This window comes from Oenanthe melanoleuca, chromosome Z, assembly GCF_029582105.1.
Source record: "Oenanthe melanoleuca isolate GR-GAL-2019-014 chromosome Z, OMel1.0, whole genome shotgun sequence".
Classification (NCBI taxonomy): domain Eukaryota; kingdom Metazoa; phylum Chordata; class Aves; order Passeriformes; family Muscicapidae; genus Oenanthe; species Oenanthe melanoleuca.
Genome location: NC_079362.1, coordinates 54,167,733 through 54,185,369, shown reverse-complemented (window position 1 = coordinate 54,185,369; position 17,637 = coordinate 54,167,733). Strand labels below are relative to the sequence as shown.

Genomic DNA, 17,637 nt, shown 5'->3' with positions numbered 1-17,637 from the left:
AGGCAGCAGACTTTACAGGAAAAGAAGCACTGAAGCAGATTAAAGAAAAGGGGCTCAAACAACGACTGGTATATCTCACCCTGGAAACAGATAATGTTGATCCAGAGGGAAATGAAAGTGTGTGGCACAATGGCAAGGCAAGGACTATAGTTCATGTTGCAAAATCTCAGTCTTAATTCCCCATGAGCAGAATCTTTGTGTTTCAAGTATGAATGCATTATTTCTATTTTACTGGCATAGAACAATTTGAAGGTATGATAAACGCTCTAATCTCAAGCAAGAAGTAAAGACTAAATACCTACAGAGATGTGAAATGCTGTCAAGTCACTGAAACTAGGGTTGGAACAGACTAAAATATTGTTATCCGTTCTCTTCTTCTGTAAGTTTACTGCTGTCCTAAGAAAACACTTTTGCTACTCAAAAGAAGTGAAACAGCAAGCAAAGTTTGGGGCTCCATACTCCAGCACAAATTATGTGTTGAGTATTTCAAATCAAGTGGTAGTTAAATTGTTACAGATAATAAACATACACATGTGTATTGTATATGTTCCAACTTAATTGAACATAAGAATAGTATATTTTTTCAAAAAGCAAAAACTTCCCAGTTTCAGGTGATGTTACTCTCTGTTGAGAATATTATGAACTTGCATGATATCTGAAGTATATAAACCAAAATGTGAGATATCTAGTTTTTTGAGTTGTTGGCTGGATTGGGCTTGTTTGTTTGGTTGGTTGGCTTTGTTTGGTTGGTTTGGTTTGGTTTGATTTGGTTTGGTTTGGTTTTGGGTTTTTTTGTTGTTGTTTGGTTTATTTATTTTTGAGAAAATCTCACTGCATCTTGAAAATAAGTACAATTATTTTTGTTTTTTTCAGGTTATTGGCAATACCACATCTGGATGTTTCAGTTACGGAGCTCAGAAGAGTCTGGCTTTCGCTTATGTTCCCATGGAACTCAGCAAAGTTGGACAGAAATTGGAAGTTGAACTTCTAGGTAAAAATTATCCAGCAACCATTATACAGGAGCCATTGGTGTTGACTGAACCAACAAGAATGCGCCTTCAGAGAAAGGGTGAAAGTCCCAAAATATAAACACAGATGAGGATACAGCAAATTGTGTAGTAGGAAATAGTGTCATTAATATGCATAAAATTAAGAAAATTAAACTACTCAGATTTTCAAATTACTAAACACAAGATTTTCATTGCCTTACATGAGTGAGAAATTCAATGGTATTACTTCCTACTTCCCTGTATGCACTGCTCACATTAGAGAGCTGAGCAGAGTTGATGAGCCACTGTGTGTTCTGCTTCCCAGAAGCACTTGTGAGCAGAAAGTGGCAGGGAATGAGTACATCATTGATCCAGCTTGCTACCACATTGGTTGGCAGATCTGCATTAATCCATATGAGAAATGTGCGCTTGATTCTGTCCAATAACAAATTCCTCCCCTTCCCTCACACTCACAGTTCCTCCTTTGCTGGCCCTTGAGGTAAAATAGCTTATCTGTCTTCTTTACACCTGAATAGCAAGCTTACCATAAAATCATGTCACTGGTGCTACACAGAATGCTTCATAAGGGATTAAAAGACATCATATTAACCATTGAAATAATAAAGGCATTCTTAAAAGTAATCTGAACTTTTGACTTTTTTTCTCTGCATGTCAGCCTGGCAGAAATTCTCATAGAAGAGCAAAATCTAGTTCTTCTCAATGAAACAGTTATAGGAAGCCCATTCTTCACAATTTTACATAAATCATCTGGCATATTATATGTAATACTCTACAACAAACAGTATGTTATTGCTTAATTTCTGAACAAAGCTTAAATTACAGATTTACTGTATTAAATCCGAACTACTAGACTGGCACCAAAGGTGGTGATTTCTTTCTTACTGTTAATTATAGATTTAAGAAACAGTGAGAGCCATATATTATTACACAGAAATATTAGCAATGAAAAAATATAATTAAATTCACAGCAAAGGAGCTTTATTGAGTGTTAAATAGTCAATAACCCAAGTAAGCAGCATTGGGATGATGTGTATGATGGGAACACACTAAATTGATAAAAAACGCATCTGGAATTCAATAATATTCTCAAAAATTCTTTTGAATAATAATGTTAAAATTTCCAACTAAGTAATGCTGTCCTTTTGGCTATAGAAAAATGTTTTCAAAGTATGTATTAATCATGTCCAAAATGCAGTTTTTTCCAAGGAATTGGTGCCTCTAAATCTTCAGCAAAGAAGCAAATGTATAAATAGTGTATACCAGGAGAAAAACAATTTGAATAATGAACACTCACTCTTGATAAAGTAAGCTGACATTACATTGTGCTGTTTTGAATATCTTTTGCAAAGCAGGTGAAAATTTAATACATGAACTTTGCCAAGTTTGAATGTAGTACTATCTTGAGTGAAAAATCATTCAGAAATTATTCTCTGCTATACTTTCATAAGTGATTCAGTTCTATTTTGCTGAACCATCAAAATGTTACTTTTTATAAAGATAACGTTATCTGTAATGAGGCACTTAACCATCATGACTCTGTGAGCACTTACGAAATTGGAAGTAGAACATGATGCTATATGGTTTTATTTAGACTACGGAGGAAAAGAACAATGCTTAGGAACATACATTTTAGTATTTCTCAAGATTATGCATATTCACTAAACACCACGTCCTGGAATGTAGTGTAACAGTTACTTTGAGACAGATCCACCTGTACTCTCCTAATCAGCTTTTCTATGCCAAAAATGTTCCAACAATGCCTCCATATCCCAGTCTGACACAGTGAGGTTTGTAACTCCTTTCCTGACTCAGAGGAAAGATTAATATCAGCTGGATCAATCTGACTGCAGAAGGGATAGGCTTTCTGCAGCTTGAGCGAGAGTAATGCATGGCAGACACAATCCCTACAGTCAAGTGAGCTCAGAACCTGAGTAGGTATACCCTCCAGCAGCTTGTACTGCGTTTCCAATTGTAACCTCCCAACCCCTAATTTCTTTGTGAGGCCGATGCAGACTTCTCTCATTTTACAGTGTAGTATTTTACAAACCCAGACACTTATTTCTTTGGGGGTTACTCACTGACAGCTCTTGTCACCAGGTCTCACCAAGATCAAGCCTTGGCCAATTAGTGGGAGCTGTATGAGCAGTGGCTGAGGTCACAACTTCTTTGTGAGGGACAGACACTGATCTCTTCTCTGTGGTGACAGAACCCAAGGGAATGGCCTGTAGCCTAGTTGGGGAAGGTTTAGGTTGGATGTTATGAAAATATTTTTCACCCACAGGGTTTTTAGACACAGGAGGAAGTTCCTTGTCATGGCACCAAACTTGTCAGAGTTCAAGGAATGTTTGGACAATGCTTTCAGGCACACAGTGTGATTTTTGGGACTGTCCTGTGCAATGCCAGGAGCTGGACTCAATGAGCCTTGTGGATACTTTTCAATTCAGCATATTCCATGGTTCTAAGTTTCATTTAGCTTCAAGATTTAGATAAGCTAACAATGTGTCATGATGCTTCTGGGTCAAGGCAATATAGTTTCTTCCTTGAGTCAGTTTACAAGACTAAAACAACTTCTGGTTCATCACTGACCACATGTAAGGCAAATGGAGTATCTTGTTGCTCTCTTGTTACTTCTTAAGAATGTCTGTGCTTTCTCTTGAACAATGAATTCAGGAGCAGAGATATCAGAAGTAGTTTTAAGCAAGGATGGCTGAGAATTAGAAGTGATAGCGGTGCTTCCTAGCACTTTCAAAGCTTGACCTGTCTTCTTTTTACTGCTCTCATACCCAAGTCAGCTTGCTGAATATTCATCAACATTGCATTCTGCACAGCACAGATAAATAAAACAGTATCAAGACAAAGCTTTACAAATCATTCCCACATTCAGGTTCACATACGCAAGTCAATTCTTTTAAGTATTTTAAAAAAAGAAAAAAAAGTACATAAACCTGAAGAAATGAGGTGGGGGAAGTGTTCAGCAGCTATTGCAGTTTCCTGTCACTTCTTTTCATTACAGATTGAGATATGGTCTTGCTAAACTTGTGCCAAGAGGAAGTGAATAAGAGTGAGAATGTTTAAGTACTGAGCTTTAAGAGGGCTTCTAACCAATCAAACAGAAATACCAGTGTAGAAAGACTGGTAGGCACTTCTTAAGAGTCTTTCTCAACCTCATCAGTTAACAGAGGAGACACATTGCAACGAGGTGAAAAAATGTCAGTTCAATATCTATGAAATTTTTAAAAATACTCAGATCAGGATATGTAAAAAGCAGTTTCTCAGATACTTTTGCTTGCCATTTTCCTGTATTTTTCCACCTCCAGAGTTTTTGCTCACAAGAGTAGATGTTACTATTACTATTTGAATTTTTGTTCCAAGTTTCCATGTGCTTTGCCAAAAAGTGTTCAGTTCATGCTTTGTATGGCATGATAAATCCACACTGATACTGTAACCTTCTGTGTCACTCTAATGACTTCTTTAATCACTAATCTCAAAACATCATCCAAATTGTTCAACCCCAAATTCAGAAAATATAAACTGAAACATAAGAGACTGAACATTGACTATTTCCTGGATTTATTCTTTTGATTCTAGAGAATACTGTCTGAGAAAAATATTTTTTTCTGATATGGATTCCAATTCCCTCAACTAGTATCTGCAGTATATTTTTAAGATATTAGTTCAAAGTTTATATATTAGTTCAAAGTAAAGTTTTAACTATGGTCAGGCAACAAGGTTATCTAGTTCTAGTGAAATAGGATAACTGGTACATAACTCTTGACACTTCTCTACAACAAAATATTTATCTAGCTATGTTTGTACACCATTACAACTTTGGAAATATGAAAGATGAATAGAAATTATGAATTTTACTTCAAAATTTCTGGTGTCACCTGCACTATGCAGATTTTCAAAGTACTTATTTTGAGAGAACAAAAAGGGTTTCTGTGGGAAAAGTGCTAACATTGGAATGAAACTTAACCTGCAATAAGGAAGAAGTTAGGAAAAAAAAAACCAGTTCAGTGAGATGTTTGAGACTGGTTGTGGGATCTGAACTAGAACGAAGAGAAATTGTAATTTCGCAGCTTTTGAAGAGTATGAATCACATTTCAAGAAAGAAAATACTACTCATAGTCACACACCAGTTTGTCAGTGATCCTGGAATTTACTTCTTGCTTTAGTTCTGTACTGTTGCTTCTTGTTCCAATACTGACTGTAGATTGCAGTACATTCTCATTGTAGAAAAAAAGCTGACATCACTCATCATAGCTGTTGTTTTCAAACCACCGAAAACCTGTGGGATTTAACAGAACCCAAGCTGGTAGCTTCATAGGCTTATCCACTAGACTTCATTAATACAAGTAGTAACTTTCTCTCTACAGAGACTTGTCAGGAAATAGTCAGCAGTCTAGTCTAGTCAATATTTGGCTTTCTAACCATGAAAAACTAATTTTAATGTGGACTGTTCTTTTGCCTGTTACCAAAATGTGATACACATTTACCCTTCTAGCTAAATGGGAAATATATGGTTATTTGATCTTCCACTGAAATTTATGCGTATTCCATGGATGAACAAGAGCTGAAAGCTGTTTCTGTCCTTTCACTCTTAGATTTTACATCAGGATTATAACTAAGGTAGTGGTTGTTTGCAATATTGCTTTAGACGATTACATGGTTTGAAGGAACAGCCCCATTGACATTGCTGCTGTTTCTGCTCCCGTGTTACTTCACTTCCTACACTCTAACAGTCACAAGCACCATCTTGTGCCAGACCTCGATCTAGGCTTCTTATCCCAATGGACAAAATGGAGAGAAAAAAGCACTGGGCTGCTTATGATTTTGCACGGGATAGGGGGTTGAAGGGGAAGACATACGGATCTCTCTTTTGTGCGTGTGGGGTTGTGAGTGTGTGCATGCTAGCAGCTGATGCTGACAGTTTTCCCTATAGGAAAAATCGCCGCTTTGCTCAGATCAGCTGCATCTTCAGTGATGGTTGCAACTTGTCTTTCCCAGGCTGTCCTGAACATTGGTCAGCAGCAAGGTCATGTGTGTGCTGCAGCTGCTTACACACAGAATAAGCTCTGTAGGCAGTATTAAAGACTGAGCTGCTATGAAGGCAGAAGTAACAGTCCGGATAATTTTACGCAAATGCACTCTGTCCTGTCCTCATAATGATGTCCTGACTTCCTTAAAATTTGAGACACAAGCTTCCCATAGTTCCCCGGTTCCCCTGGGAAAGGCTCCGAGGATTGAACCGGGTGTTCAATGTAGGAGTTGAAACAAGACAAAATTAGAAGGGACCGCCAGCATCAGCGGCTTAAATACCTTGCCAACACCAGCAACACCTCTACAATTTTGTTTTTTAGCTAATACCAAAACCAACTGGCACAAACTCGCACCACACCACGCGCTGCCCCCGCCAGCCCCGCGGGGCCGCAGCGGGCCCGGGCAAACCCCGCGCTCCAGCTCCGCGCCCCCCTGAGCTCCCGGCTCCCCGCGCTCCTGGCCCGGCCCCGCTCGCTCGGAGGGCGGAGCCCGGCTCGGGGCGGGCCTCACCGCCCAGTTCCCGGTGCCGGGGATGGCAGGGCGGGCGGAGCCCGGCTCGGGGCGGGCCTCACCGCCCAGTTCCCGGTGCCGGGGATGGCAGGGCGGGCGGAGCCCGGCTCGGGGCGGGCCTCACCGCCCAGTTCCCGGTGCCGGGGATGGCAGGGCGGGCGGAGCCCGGCTCGGGGCGGGCCTCACCGCCCAGTTCCCGGTGCCGGGGATGGCAGGGCGGGCGGAGCCCGGCTCGGGGCGGGCCCCGCGGCCCAGTTCCTGATGCCGGCGATGGCGCGGCGGGCTGGCGAGTCGTGCCGCTTCGGCCGGCTGCTGTACCTCTGCCTGGCCCTGTGCCTGCCTCGCCCGGCGGCGGCGCGCCCGCCCGCCCCGCACCTGGTGCTGGTGCTGGCCGACGACCTGGGCTGGGGCGACGTGGGCTGGCACGGCTCCGGCATCCGCACGCCGCGGCTGGACGCGCTGGGGGCGGGCGGAGTGCGGCTGGAGCGCTACTACACGCAGCCGCTGTGCACGCCGTCCCGCAGCCAGCTGCTCTCGGGCCGCTACCAGGTAGGGCGGGCGCTCCCGGCCGTGCCCGGGGTGCTGCGGGCGCTCCCCGCTGGCTGCGGCTTTGTGCCGCTGCGCTGCCGAAACCAGCTGCTCTCACACGCAAACTTCGCTTTGCCTTGCGACTCGGGAGTAAAGTAGACACGGAATAGGAGCAAATTGTTCTGTTCTCTATGCTTCGGTTGGATTAACAGGCGCGGCAGCCTGTCGTGGAGGATATCCCTGCCCTAGTCTCTGACTCGTGGATATTTTTCCACTGGACAGGCATGCCATCGAGACGCAGACAGAAGCACATGAGCAGCACGTGTTAAGGTTTTGCAAGGTGCTTTCCAGTGCAGCGCCCAAATGCGGTACATTCACCTCCCCGTGGTACAGGAGGTGTAGATGTTCTGCACCCCTCCTTGGAGTGCGCACGGAGTGGTCGTTATTCTGGGTGTCCAAATAGAGTCGTTACCTGATTTTTCCCACTTTTTCTTTTTTTTTTTTTTTTTTTTTCCCCGAGTTGTAAGGATGTAAGATTTGGGCTTTATAGTGCTGGTATCGCTCCACCCGTTCCCATCCTTTTTGCAATTTTGGCAAAAACATGGGGAGTGGGGGAAAAAAAGGTGTGGACACACAACATGGATAGAAGGAAGAAACTCACAAAGGGTTAAGTGTGTTTAAGAAACTTCCCCTCTGTCTCAAGAAGTCCTGCACATCTGTGTTAACCATAGTGATTGCCAAATAAACTGCCCTCTTCCCTGAATGAAAGAAAATAAATGTCGTATTAGTGGAGGCTATCTCCTGTTGCAGAAAGTTTGTTCTAGGTGACACTCCTTCCAAGCAATATTTGTCCTGTTCCTGGAAACTCCAAGAACGAATAATGATTTGGAAAAAGCAATTTACATTATCTTACCAACTTCTAAAGTTGTTCTAAATTAAATGACCTAAAATATCTTTTCATAGTGACTGTTTTTAAAATACAGTTCATAGTCTGAATGAGATTTCCAAGAAAGAGCAACTGCTGCATCACATCTTAAAAGTGGACATTGGATTTAAATTAATCCCCTACATCTGGTTTGATAATTTAGTAATCTTTATGTTGACCTTGTTGCAACTAAGTAAAATAATATTAGAAAATGGAAGTAATAGTTTTTTTTAATAGAGGAGACATTCTGTGCAGCAGTAATTATGCAACAAATAATTATATTATGCAGCAAATACGTGCAATCTTTTTCTAAATTGTTTTATCCGTGGATATGATTAACGGTTGCTTAAAAACTTGAGAAAATAACCTAAATCTGGTCCTCTCAGGAGCTGAAATTTTGGTAGTCACCTTGCAAGAAAAGAGTCACCTTGCAAGAAAAATCACCTTGCAAGAAAGAAAAGCAATGGTATTGGTCTATAGCTATAGATTTTATTATTGCCTCCTCCTTTTTCTCATTTTCCCAATACAGTGCAAGAAATTACAATGCTTTGCTAGTTTGTGTCATTCTGTGTATTAATTTTTTTCTGTAATACAGCATTTTAAAATATTTTAAGTGTTTTTTATATAAAATATAAAATGTGTACTATAATTTAATTTTTGGAACCTCCTTGTTCAAAGTAAATGAGAAAGTAGTAGGCCTTTTGGAAAAGGGCTTTACCCACTTGCCTAAGATCTGGATTTATTGGTTTTAGAAGTCAGTTGAGAGAGTTGCTAAATTTCAAAGCAGTGCTTTGGAAGTCAATCATGCAGATTGCTACACTGGTGTGCTTAGTGGAGTCATAAAATCTGGTGTCACCTGCTCGAAGGGATCTTGGAGGCTTTGTGCTTTGACAGACGCAGATTGCTAGGAATATTTAAACAAGATATATATATATATATATATATATATATATATATGTATATATATATATATATATACACACTTGTATGCATATGTTTGCAGGCCTAGGTTTTGGGAAGTACCTTTTTGATTGTGGAGAAGACAGAGAAGTTGACAAAAGTCAGCTAATAGTGTTAGTAGCCGAGGAGGTTCCTTATATCAAGTGTGGTATACTACTCAAAGTACTGTTGGTGATGGTTTTGTAAAGAAATACAAAATTCACCTCTTGCTAAGACTGGAAACTTCAGTGGAGCTATTAAATATCAGATCAGTGTAAAGCTTTTGCCATCCCCATATCCAAATGATTTCTATAGTATTTGTACTCATTTAAAGCATGCAAATAAGCATACAAGTGTGTATATATAATGCCCATCTAGAAGAGTAATAGAAAAATAGTTTTCTTTTATTGGCCTTTCCTCCAGTGACTGTTCTCTGATACAGGCAAAAGCTTGATAGCTGCACCTGCCATGTGCATTTTTCCCCATTTCAATCCCATTTAAAATCTCCCATTCCATCTTGAAATGTCTCTAGTCTTCAAACAGACCATAATGTTAATTCTTATCTGTTAGGTTTCTAACTAAAAGCATAAAAGGCTTTGTGATTGTTTGTTTATTTGTTGGTTGGTTGGTTTTGGGTTGGTTTGTTTTGTTTTTTTTTTAATTGTGCTTGATTTATGCCTGGAAAGATGTTAATTCTTGCAGTGCTGTTTTCTTGTTTTCCTCCGTACAACCCCTGCCCTCCACCTGCAGCTTCCTCATCATCTTCAGTGTTACACTGGTAAAAAGAGGAGACCCCAAAACTAGTGCTGATCTCTAATGCTGCTGTGCTTCTTTTTGAACCTGCTTATAAATTAACCCACAGGCTATGAGTGATCTCTCACACTTCTTTTCTGTGCTAGATCCACACAGGTTTACAACACCAGATAATTTGGCCATGCCAGCCCAGCTGTCTGCCACTGGATGAGAAGCTCCTCCCAGAGCTACTTCAAGAGGCAGGATATGTTACTCACATGGTGGGGAAGTGGCATCTGGGGATGTACAGAAAAGAATGCCTTCCAACCCGCAGAGGATTTGACACTTACTTTGGTAATGGTTTGGTTTAACATGGGCAATAAGTGCTGTGTTAAAAAGGATGAGAAACTGCCCCATTCTTGTAACAACAGCAGATTTACTGTTGATTTATAAGTAAAGCCATTCCTGGGTATTTGTATTTCCAAAGTATCACTGCTTAACTTACCCATTTTTCCTCCTAAAAATATAGCAGACATTTATTTTATATTTAAGGTATCTTCCTTTTTTTTGTACATTTGTTTCTTCAAAAATTACTACCTGCAGCTGCTGAAAAAAAATTCAAGTAAATTTCTTGTGCCTTGGATTTTTGTCCCAAGTTCTTTCTTTTCCAGAACATAAGACTATATTTTTTTTTTCAGATTCATCCATTTTTTCTGGATATTGGGGATGAAAACTAAAATCTAACTTCAAATGTAGTTTTTGAGATTCATGTGATTTGAAGAGTTTTATTTTTTAACTGCTAAAACGCAAGAGCTCTCCATGCCTAACAGGCTAGCCCTAGGTAGGAGCAAATCTGTACATGTAGAATTTTTTCCTAATTTCTTTTGGATATCTCTAAATGATAGTGTCTTTTCTTCACCAGCTGGTGTCAGCAGTGGATCAGAAACTATGTTACAGTGGACATAAAGGATGATTCATACTTGGGTGTTTTCCACTAAATTAATTTTAAAATTCCAAACTTTCCAATAGAGGAGGAAGCCTTATAACAAAATACAAACATAAAAACTCATACCATCAATAATCAGACTAGCTCACAGTTAGATCAGTACTTTGGCTTTCAGTGCATTAGTTTCATGCTCATGGACATCAAAGTATAGATAAGAAGTCATTGAACTGCTTTCAAAATGTTTAATTTCTTTTGAAACTACTACTTCATTAGGAATGAGAAGCCTATGAGGTATTAAATGTGGAGCTACTTAGACGTGTCAAGGGTGTCTCAGTAGGTGGTCCAGGATTGAATTAGTGTTTTAGCTCAAAACTGCTGATGTTTTGACATTTATGTTTGACTTTTTTTCTCCTCCTGGTGTGTGTGTTTATGTGACACGATGTTGGCCTGCTCATTTGACATCTTTTCCTGTTCTAGGCTATCTCCTGGGCAGTGAGGATTATTATACTCATGACCGCTGTGTCCTCATCAAAGCAAAGAATGTGACACGCTGTGCTCTGGACTTTCGAGATGGAGAAGAAGTTGCAACTGGATTTAAAAATGTGTACTCCACAAATTTATTCACAGAAAGAGCTATAGATCTTATAGCCAGTCACAAAACTGAGAAGGTACAGGCAACAGCTGTTACTCTGATAACTTTGGCATTAAGGAATGTTTTTTAGAAAGTTAATGAAATATTTATAGAGAGAGCTGTGTTTGAGTTGTAATTCAGGGCTATTCAGTAAGTGCATAGACCTAAATGTGAGAAGTAGCACAAGTAAAATGCACCTGCTGCCAAAACCAGCTTTGTCTGCATGGTCCTGGCCTGTTACCCTTCTCCATTTCTTTTATTATAATACAATTAATAATTTTTTAGAAATGGTTTAGCAAGTAGTTTGCCCTTCTAAAAAAAGAAGGGAAGTTTAGGGTGAGAAGTTTAATAGAAAGAAATTGTTAACAATTATATTATGAAGAAAAGATACACCTAATGTTTTTCCACAGCTTTTCAAAAGTAATATTTCAATACTTTCTTAGTTTATGTGTAGGGATTAGATGATACAGAAGTCGTAGAAGAAGTCAAAGCACACTACCTGCATTGTTGATATATCAGGTCTGCTTTTGCTACAGTAACTTTTGCACTTAGTACTTTATGTTCAACTAATTTCCATTCTATCCCTTCCACCCCAGCCCCTCTTCCTCTATCTCGCCTTTCAGTCTGTGCATGAGCCTCTCGAGGTCCCTGAAGAATACATGAAGCCATATTCTTCCATAAAAGACGAAAAGAGGCGCCATTATGCAGGGATGGTGACTCTTATGGATGAAGCGGTTGGAAATCTTACTGATGCTCTGAAAGCATACGGTCTTTGGGACAACACAGTTTTTATTTTCTCTACCGGTAAGTTCCTTCAAGTATTCTTTCAGTAATAACTTCGCTACTGTGTCTAATAACCTGACTACAGAGACATCTGGCCCCTCTGTCTTTCCTCTGGATAGTTTTTAATAGCAGAAGAGTGACCAAAATTGAGCAGAAATTTAAGTAATATAACAGTTTCTCTCCCTTCTCTTAGGGCTTTCTCAAGCTTGACAAAAACAGCTCTGAAATAGTGTCTGTGCAAATGGGGGATGCTCCTCATGGTGTACAAATACCTTTGTAAAATCTGAGGAGTAGAATGGAGTTAGAAGCATCCTACTGACACTGCCTTTACTGAGGATCTGTCAGAATTGAATTCTTACTGAGAACTATCTACAAATTTATTTCTTCTGAAGCAGTCTGTCCTGTCTGTGAATTGCCATATGATGCATGAACCACTAACAGCCAGACAGCAAGCAGTTTGAAGCCAAAACTATTTCTTTCCCTCACTTCAAGGTGAAATGTAGTTTTTGTCTTTCATGAAGTATTTCACTGGCATCCTACTCCCATGAAACAAAGGTCTGTTAATAAAACAGCTGAAAATGTGGTGAGCAGTCTAGTCAGCCAAATTACAATCTAAGTTTTTGTATGTACAGGCACATGACCCAGTTTCTAGATTATTAGAGTAATGCAAATAATACATTGCAAGGCAGTCTCCTTTGTTTCCGAATAAAGAATAAAACAGAACCTTTTTGAAATACAGCTGCTTGGCTGGGTTTCAGGAACATATTTGCTGTTGTTTGATTGGAAGGGGAAGTAGCCTTTCAATGCATACAGTTGTTCTTTTGTCCACGCTTTACATATTAGGGCTGTGAAAATGGCATATTAATTTTCTATGAACACTTCAAATACAACAAAAACAACTAAAACCAACAGACAAGCAAAAGAAAAAAAAGCACCAACTAAAGTTTGATGAAAATGCACTGATGTATTTTGAGTTAGGCAGCTGCTTCCTATAGCACTCAGAATCTTGGAAATTCATTTTGAGTCCAAACCTGTTTGCCTTATGATGTTATATTTGAGTCTGAGTTTTGGCTCTAGCAGGATTTGATAACTCTTCTATGCCTGTTTCTGTTTGCAAAGTTTTTGTATTTAGAACTGAAAGACATATGAAAAACGATAGTGATATTTATTCCATATGGAAAAAATCCAGTCTTTGCTGATGGGGCTTGGTAGAGTTAAGTAATGATTTTTCAGTACATTGTGGAATAAAATTAAATATATCTGAGCTAGAATTAAAAGGTATGAGTGAATTAAAAAGAAAAAATTGTTTTTTCATTTAAAGAGCATTTATTTTTCTGAATGGTGAGAGCCTACTCTGTTTTTTAACAGTGATTATTTTGCAAACAGTTGCAGGTATTTTTCAGCAAGAGTTGAACAATCAGGAGAATCAAGTGCTTACTGTATCTATTGGGACTTATTTTGAGTTAATTGACAGTTAAACTTCCAGGAGGTAAATTTAGTATGATTAAAATGCATGGAAATTTGATTTAAATCAGGCAGGACAGGGGCCAGTGATTTGGGTTTTTTCAGTGGTCTCTCTTTACTTCACGCAATTATTCTTTACAGGCACAAATAAAACAACAATGCAATAAAGACCTAGTTTCAAAATCCAAGTGCTGTAACCATAAAACATTTTAATAAGACCAGAAAAACGGAAAAAAGTGTCAAATTATTCAGTTTTTCTATATTTTGTTTAGTACTTTTGCAGGTGGTGTTTCAGAAGGGACATTAGAACATGGTTGAAAAGAAATATGGGAGGCTCTGCAGTTGAGCATCTCGTGCAGAGAGCTGGGCTGTGTCAGATCTCCCTGCATGGCTTCCAGGTTCTTTGAGAGTCATGGTCTGCACTGGTAGCTGTAATATGAGCATGTGATTATAATATGATTTACCTTGAGCTCTTGAGGAAGTGCCTGCTTGAAGAATTGCCTCTCCCTGCCCCAAGTGCTGCTCTATCACAGAGAGGAAGACACTCTTTTTGCTTGGTGGGATGCAACAGGGGACACACACTTTATGATCAAGCTCTCTCCAAAAAAGTTCTTCCCATTGTGTGCAATTAAGAATTAATTTAAGGATTTCAATGAAGACTGCAAGGGAGAATCTAGGGAATAATAAAATTTATCTGTAAGTTTAATGAGCAATGTTAAAGACATAAAATCATCATACCTGCACAGTGGCATTTGGGGCTGCTGTTGGGTGAGAGGCTGGACATGCCCCAGCCATGGGCACTGCCAGCCCAGAGAGCCAAACGTGTGCTGGGTGCATCCAGAGCAGAGTGGGCAGCAGGGCAGGGAGGGGATTCTGCCCCTCTGCTCTGCTCTGCTGAGACCCCACCTGCAGTGCTGCACCCAGCTCTGGGGTCCCAGCACAGGAACAACATGGACCTGCTGGAGGGAGGCCAGAGGAGGCCACCAAGATGAGATGATCACAGGGATGGAGCACCTTCACTATTAGGACAGAGAGCTGGGGGTTGTTCAGCCAGGAGAAGAGAAGGCTCTAGAGATGCCTTCTGAGGCTTTTCAGTACTTAAAGTAAGCTAAAAATATGAGGACAGAGTTGTTAATAGAACCTGTTGCAATAAAGCAAGGGGTGATTGTTTTAAACTGAGGTAGAACAGTTTCAGACTAGACATTTTGCATGATGAGGTGGGTGAAACACTGGAGCATGTTGCACAGAGAGGTGGTGGATGTCCTATCCCTGGCAACATTCAAGGTCAGATTGGATGGGGCACTAAATAAGCTGATCTAGTCAAAGAAGTCTGCTCATTGTAGGGGGGGTTGGACTAGATGACTTTTAAAGGTCTTTTCCAACCCAAACCATTCTATGAGAAAAGCACTCTCTGTTTTGTTATCTGTGTGGTTTGAAAAGGTGTTGGTGAAAGTCTGTAGAGGCAAAAGAAGGCCCTACTTTTATGGTACATTTTACTAGATTCATTACTATTTCCTGTATAGTTGAGGCCAAAATTCGCACTTCTATGTTTGCATCTCTCCATGCTTTAAAAGTCCTGCCCAAAGAATAATTTACAAGTGGTCATTTCGCATTTTGTACTATAGCGAGTAACTCTGCAACAAACATAGTTTTCTGACTACTTCCCTGTGGAGTGTTGACCTCAAACTGCAGATCTCTTTTTAGTGGGTACATATTTAAAAACCATAGAATATGATGTAATCTTTGATCATGTGGTAAGTTTGTTTTTTTTTATCATACTCTTTCATATTTCTTCCTATTTGTTATGGCTCATTAAAACATGCCAGTTGACAGATAAATACTGCACATTTTGAAAGAGTCTTGTAAAATGTGTAAAAGAACTTCAGTTGCTCTTTAAAGTGGCCTGATGGAGATAAATGTAACTTCATTATGTTCGATCATTAGCAAAATCTGGCTCCATCAGTATGTCCTGTAAATCTGCCTCTGGTGTCTTTTTTAATAGATAGACAGGTTATTTCTATAAGTATATAAGAAAAAAGTGAGCAAATTCAATGTGTGGTGTTACATTTGTGTATCAAGTAGTAGCTTGAAAAGTCTTGAGTGGTTTGATATGAAATAGAATTTAATTTTATGGAGTGTTTTTTACATGGCAAATACAAGTAAGTCTGTGCTAATGAGATCATTGATGATAATGAAGTTATTGCTTGTTTAAGCAAAACAGATGAAAGTGATGCAGCAGTAATAGGTACTCATGGCCTTTTGTCCACTTGAAATCAAAGAGAATGAGAGATAGAGTATTTTTTCCTTTTAGCAATCTTAGGAGACTGTATCTACCAATGTCCCTACAGAGGGCCTCAATTTAAAATAAAGGTCATAAAAAGCATTTAAATGGTACCAATTTGGCTCAGAACTATTTACATGGGCTTAGAGTCCGAATTTTGCTACAAATACAGAACTGTGATTTGAGGTAAGAAATGGGGATTTGCTGTGAGTATGATATGATTATAGTTTCTGCAAGGCATTACAAGAAATTTTGGTGTAAACTTGCCAACGTTAAAGCAAAGGAATATGACCCCTAACTTCAGAACTGTATTAAAGCTGCTGTCCTTTGCTTTATTTAACTTTCAGCTTTTTGTTATAATAAAATACTGTGGAGCAACACTCCTTCCAGTATTTCCTGCCGTTACGTGGATTAGCACTGTAATGCCTGGTAGTTGCCATCAGAGGGCTTTGAAAAGCAAAACAAGTAGAACTTTTCAAGCCTTGTTTTACACAGCTAAAAGGAAACCACATAAATCCTTTCCATAATGGAGCATGTGACAGTGATGACTGTTTTCACTCCAAAAGACGGTCTTTTTATCATTGTAGAATTATGATTAATAAGAGCACAGATTGTGTTGGACATACTTACTGATGTTTATACAGTCTCTATCATACCCCTAGGGTTTTTTTTTCCCCACAAAATTTCATTTTGCCGTTTTTCCCCCTTTTTTTTTCTTTTTTTTTTCTTTTTTCTTTAATTCCAGCCAGCATATTGTGGCTTTTGGCTAATGAAATACTGGGATTTTCTTTTTCCTATTTCCAGTGCCTTTGAGACTATGAATCTGACTTTCACTGCTTCCTTAAAGGCATTGTTTTAATCTTCTTGATACCTTTGTTCAAAAATGAACTCCTGCTTCTTTACTTTTGTTTACAAGGGACTTCAGAGAGCCTTCTAAGTGCAGATGGCCAAGCCAACTAGTAGAGCAGTTATTCTCTGTCTGTGGTATCTGAGGTTCTAATTCTGAAGGTTGTGCTCCCAGATGCTTTTATTGCAGACCTGAAGACTTGTTCTAATTGGTCTTTCAGAGGTTTCTGAGAAATTTGGTGTGTTGCCAGTGAGGAAGATGCCTAGACATCTGTTGCCTGAGCATCTGCTGCTTCCTAAGTGGAAATAAGAGCAGATGCCTTAGCTGCAAGCACCTTCAATCATGCTAGTTATTTGGGTTCATCTATTCCACAATATTATTTTTATGTTTCTTTTATTTAATATTTTTTTTTTTATACAGGCAAAGGTTCTGAATTATCACTATACTTGCATTGTTTAGAATTGTTATATGTCAGTGGCAGTGCAAGGTGCGTGTGGTTGGTGTTTTGTACTCCAGTGCTGGCTTCTATTTTTGTTTTCAGGCTTTTTCCATATTAAAGTATGTGTGATAATTTAGAAATCAGAAAATACATTCTCTGTCATATGGTGCAGATAATAATAATGAGACTACATTTTTAAGAATATGTTATCAAAGGTGGAAATGTTAAGGTGGAAATGGATTTAAAATCTATACTGAAAGATGTTGATAGACCATATATTGCCTCCCTCCTCCCCTCCCCTTTTAAAATCCCATGAAAACCCAGAATGTTTTGTAGAAAATGTTTGTTTGTCTTCCGTTCCATCTGGCATTAATCCCTCCCTACCCACCCAGCTTTTTCCATGCAAAACCTAACACTCCAAAGCCAAGTTCCTGAACAGGGAGTAAACTCGTGCCAGAGATACTGGCTTCGTTTTTGTCTTCATGGTTTAACACTCCATCATAAGTTGAATCTTGAATTTTTCTTCCTGTTTTTAGTGAATGCCAGTGCTTGAAGTGAAGTT

The 17,637-nt window shown here is 39.4% G+C and overlaps 2 protein-coding genes across 3 annotated transcripts in view; both read left to right on the top strand.

The window, feature by feature from the left end:
• DMGDH (dimethylglycine dehydrogenase) overlaps positions 1-1,631 on the top strand; it is a 39,709-nt gene extending 38,078 nt beyond the window's left edge. For both annotated transcript variants that reach the window (XM_056514735.1, XM_056514734.1), the window contains exons 15-16: positions 3-137; positions 874-1,631. In XM_056514735.1, the coding sequence (XP_056370710.1) occupies positions 3-137; positions 874-1,089 (351 nt within the window). In that variant the 3' untranslated portion in view covers positions 1,090-1,631. The remainder of the gene's footprint in view (positions 1-2; positions 138-873) is intronic.
• A 5,122-nt stretch (positions 1,632-6,753) lies between these two features.
• Positions 6,754-17,637, top strand: part of ARSB (arylsulfatase B) — a 68,748-nt gene continuing 57,864 nt past the window's right edge. The window contains exons 1-4 of the mRNA XM_056514731.1: positions 6,754-7,109; positions 9,852-10,038; positions 11,108-11,298; positions 11,858-12,065. Of these exons, the coding sequence (XP_056370706.1) occupies positions 6,822-7,109; positions 9,852-10,038; positions 11,108-11,298; positions 11,858-12,065 (874 nt within the window). The 5' untranslated portion in view covers positions 6,754-6,821. The remainder of the gene's footprint in view (positions 7,110-9,851; positions 10,039-11,107; positions 11,299-11,857; positions 12,066-17,637) is intronic.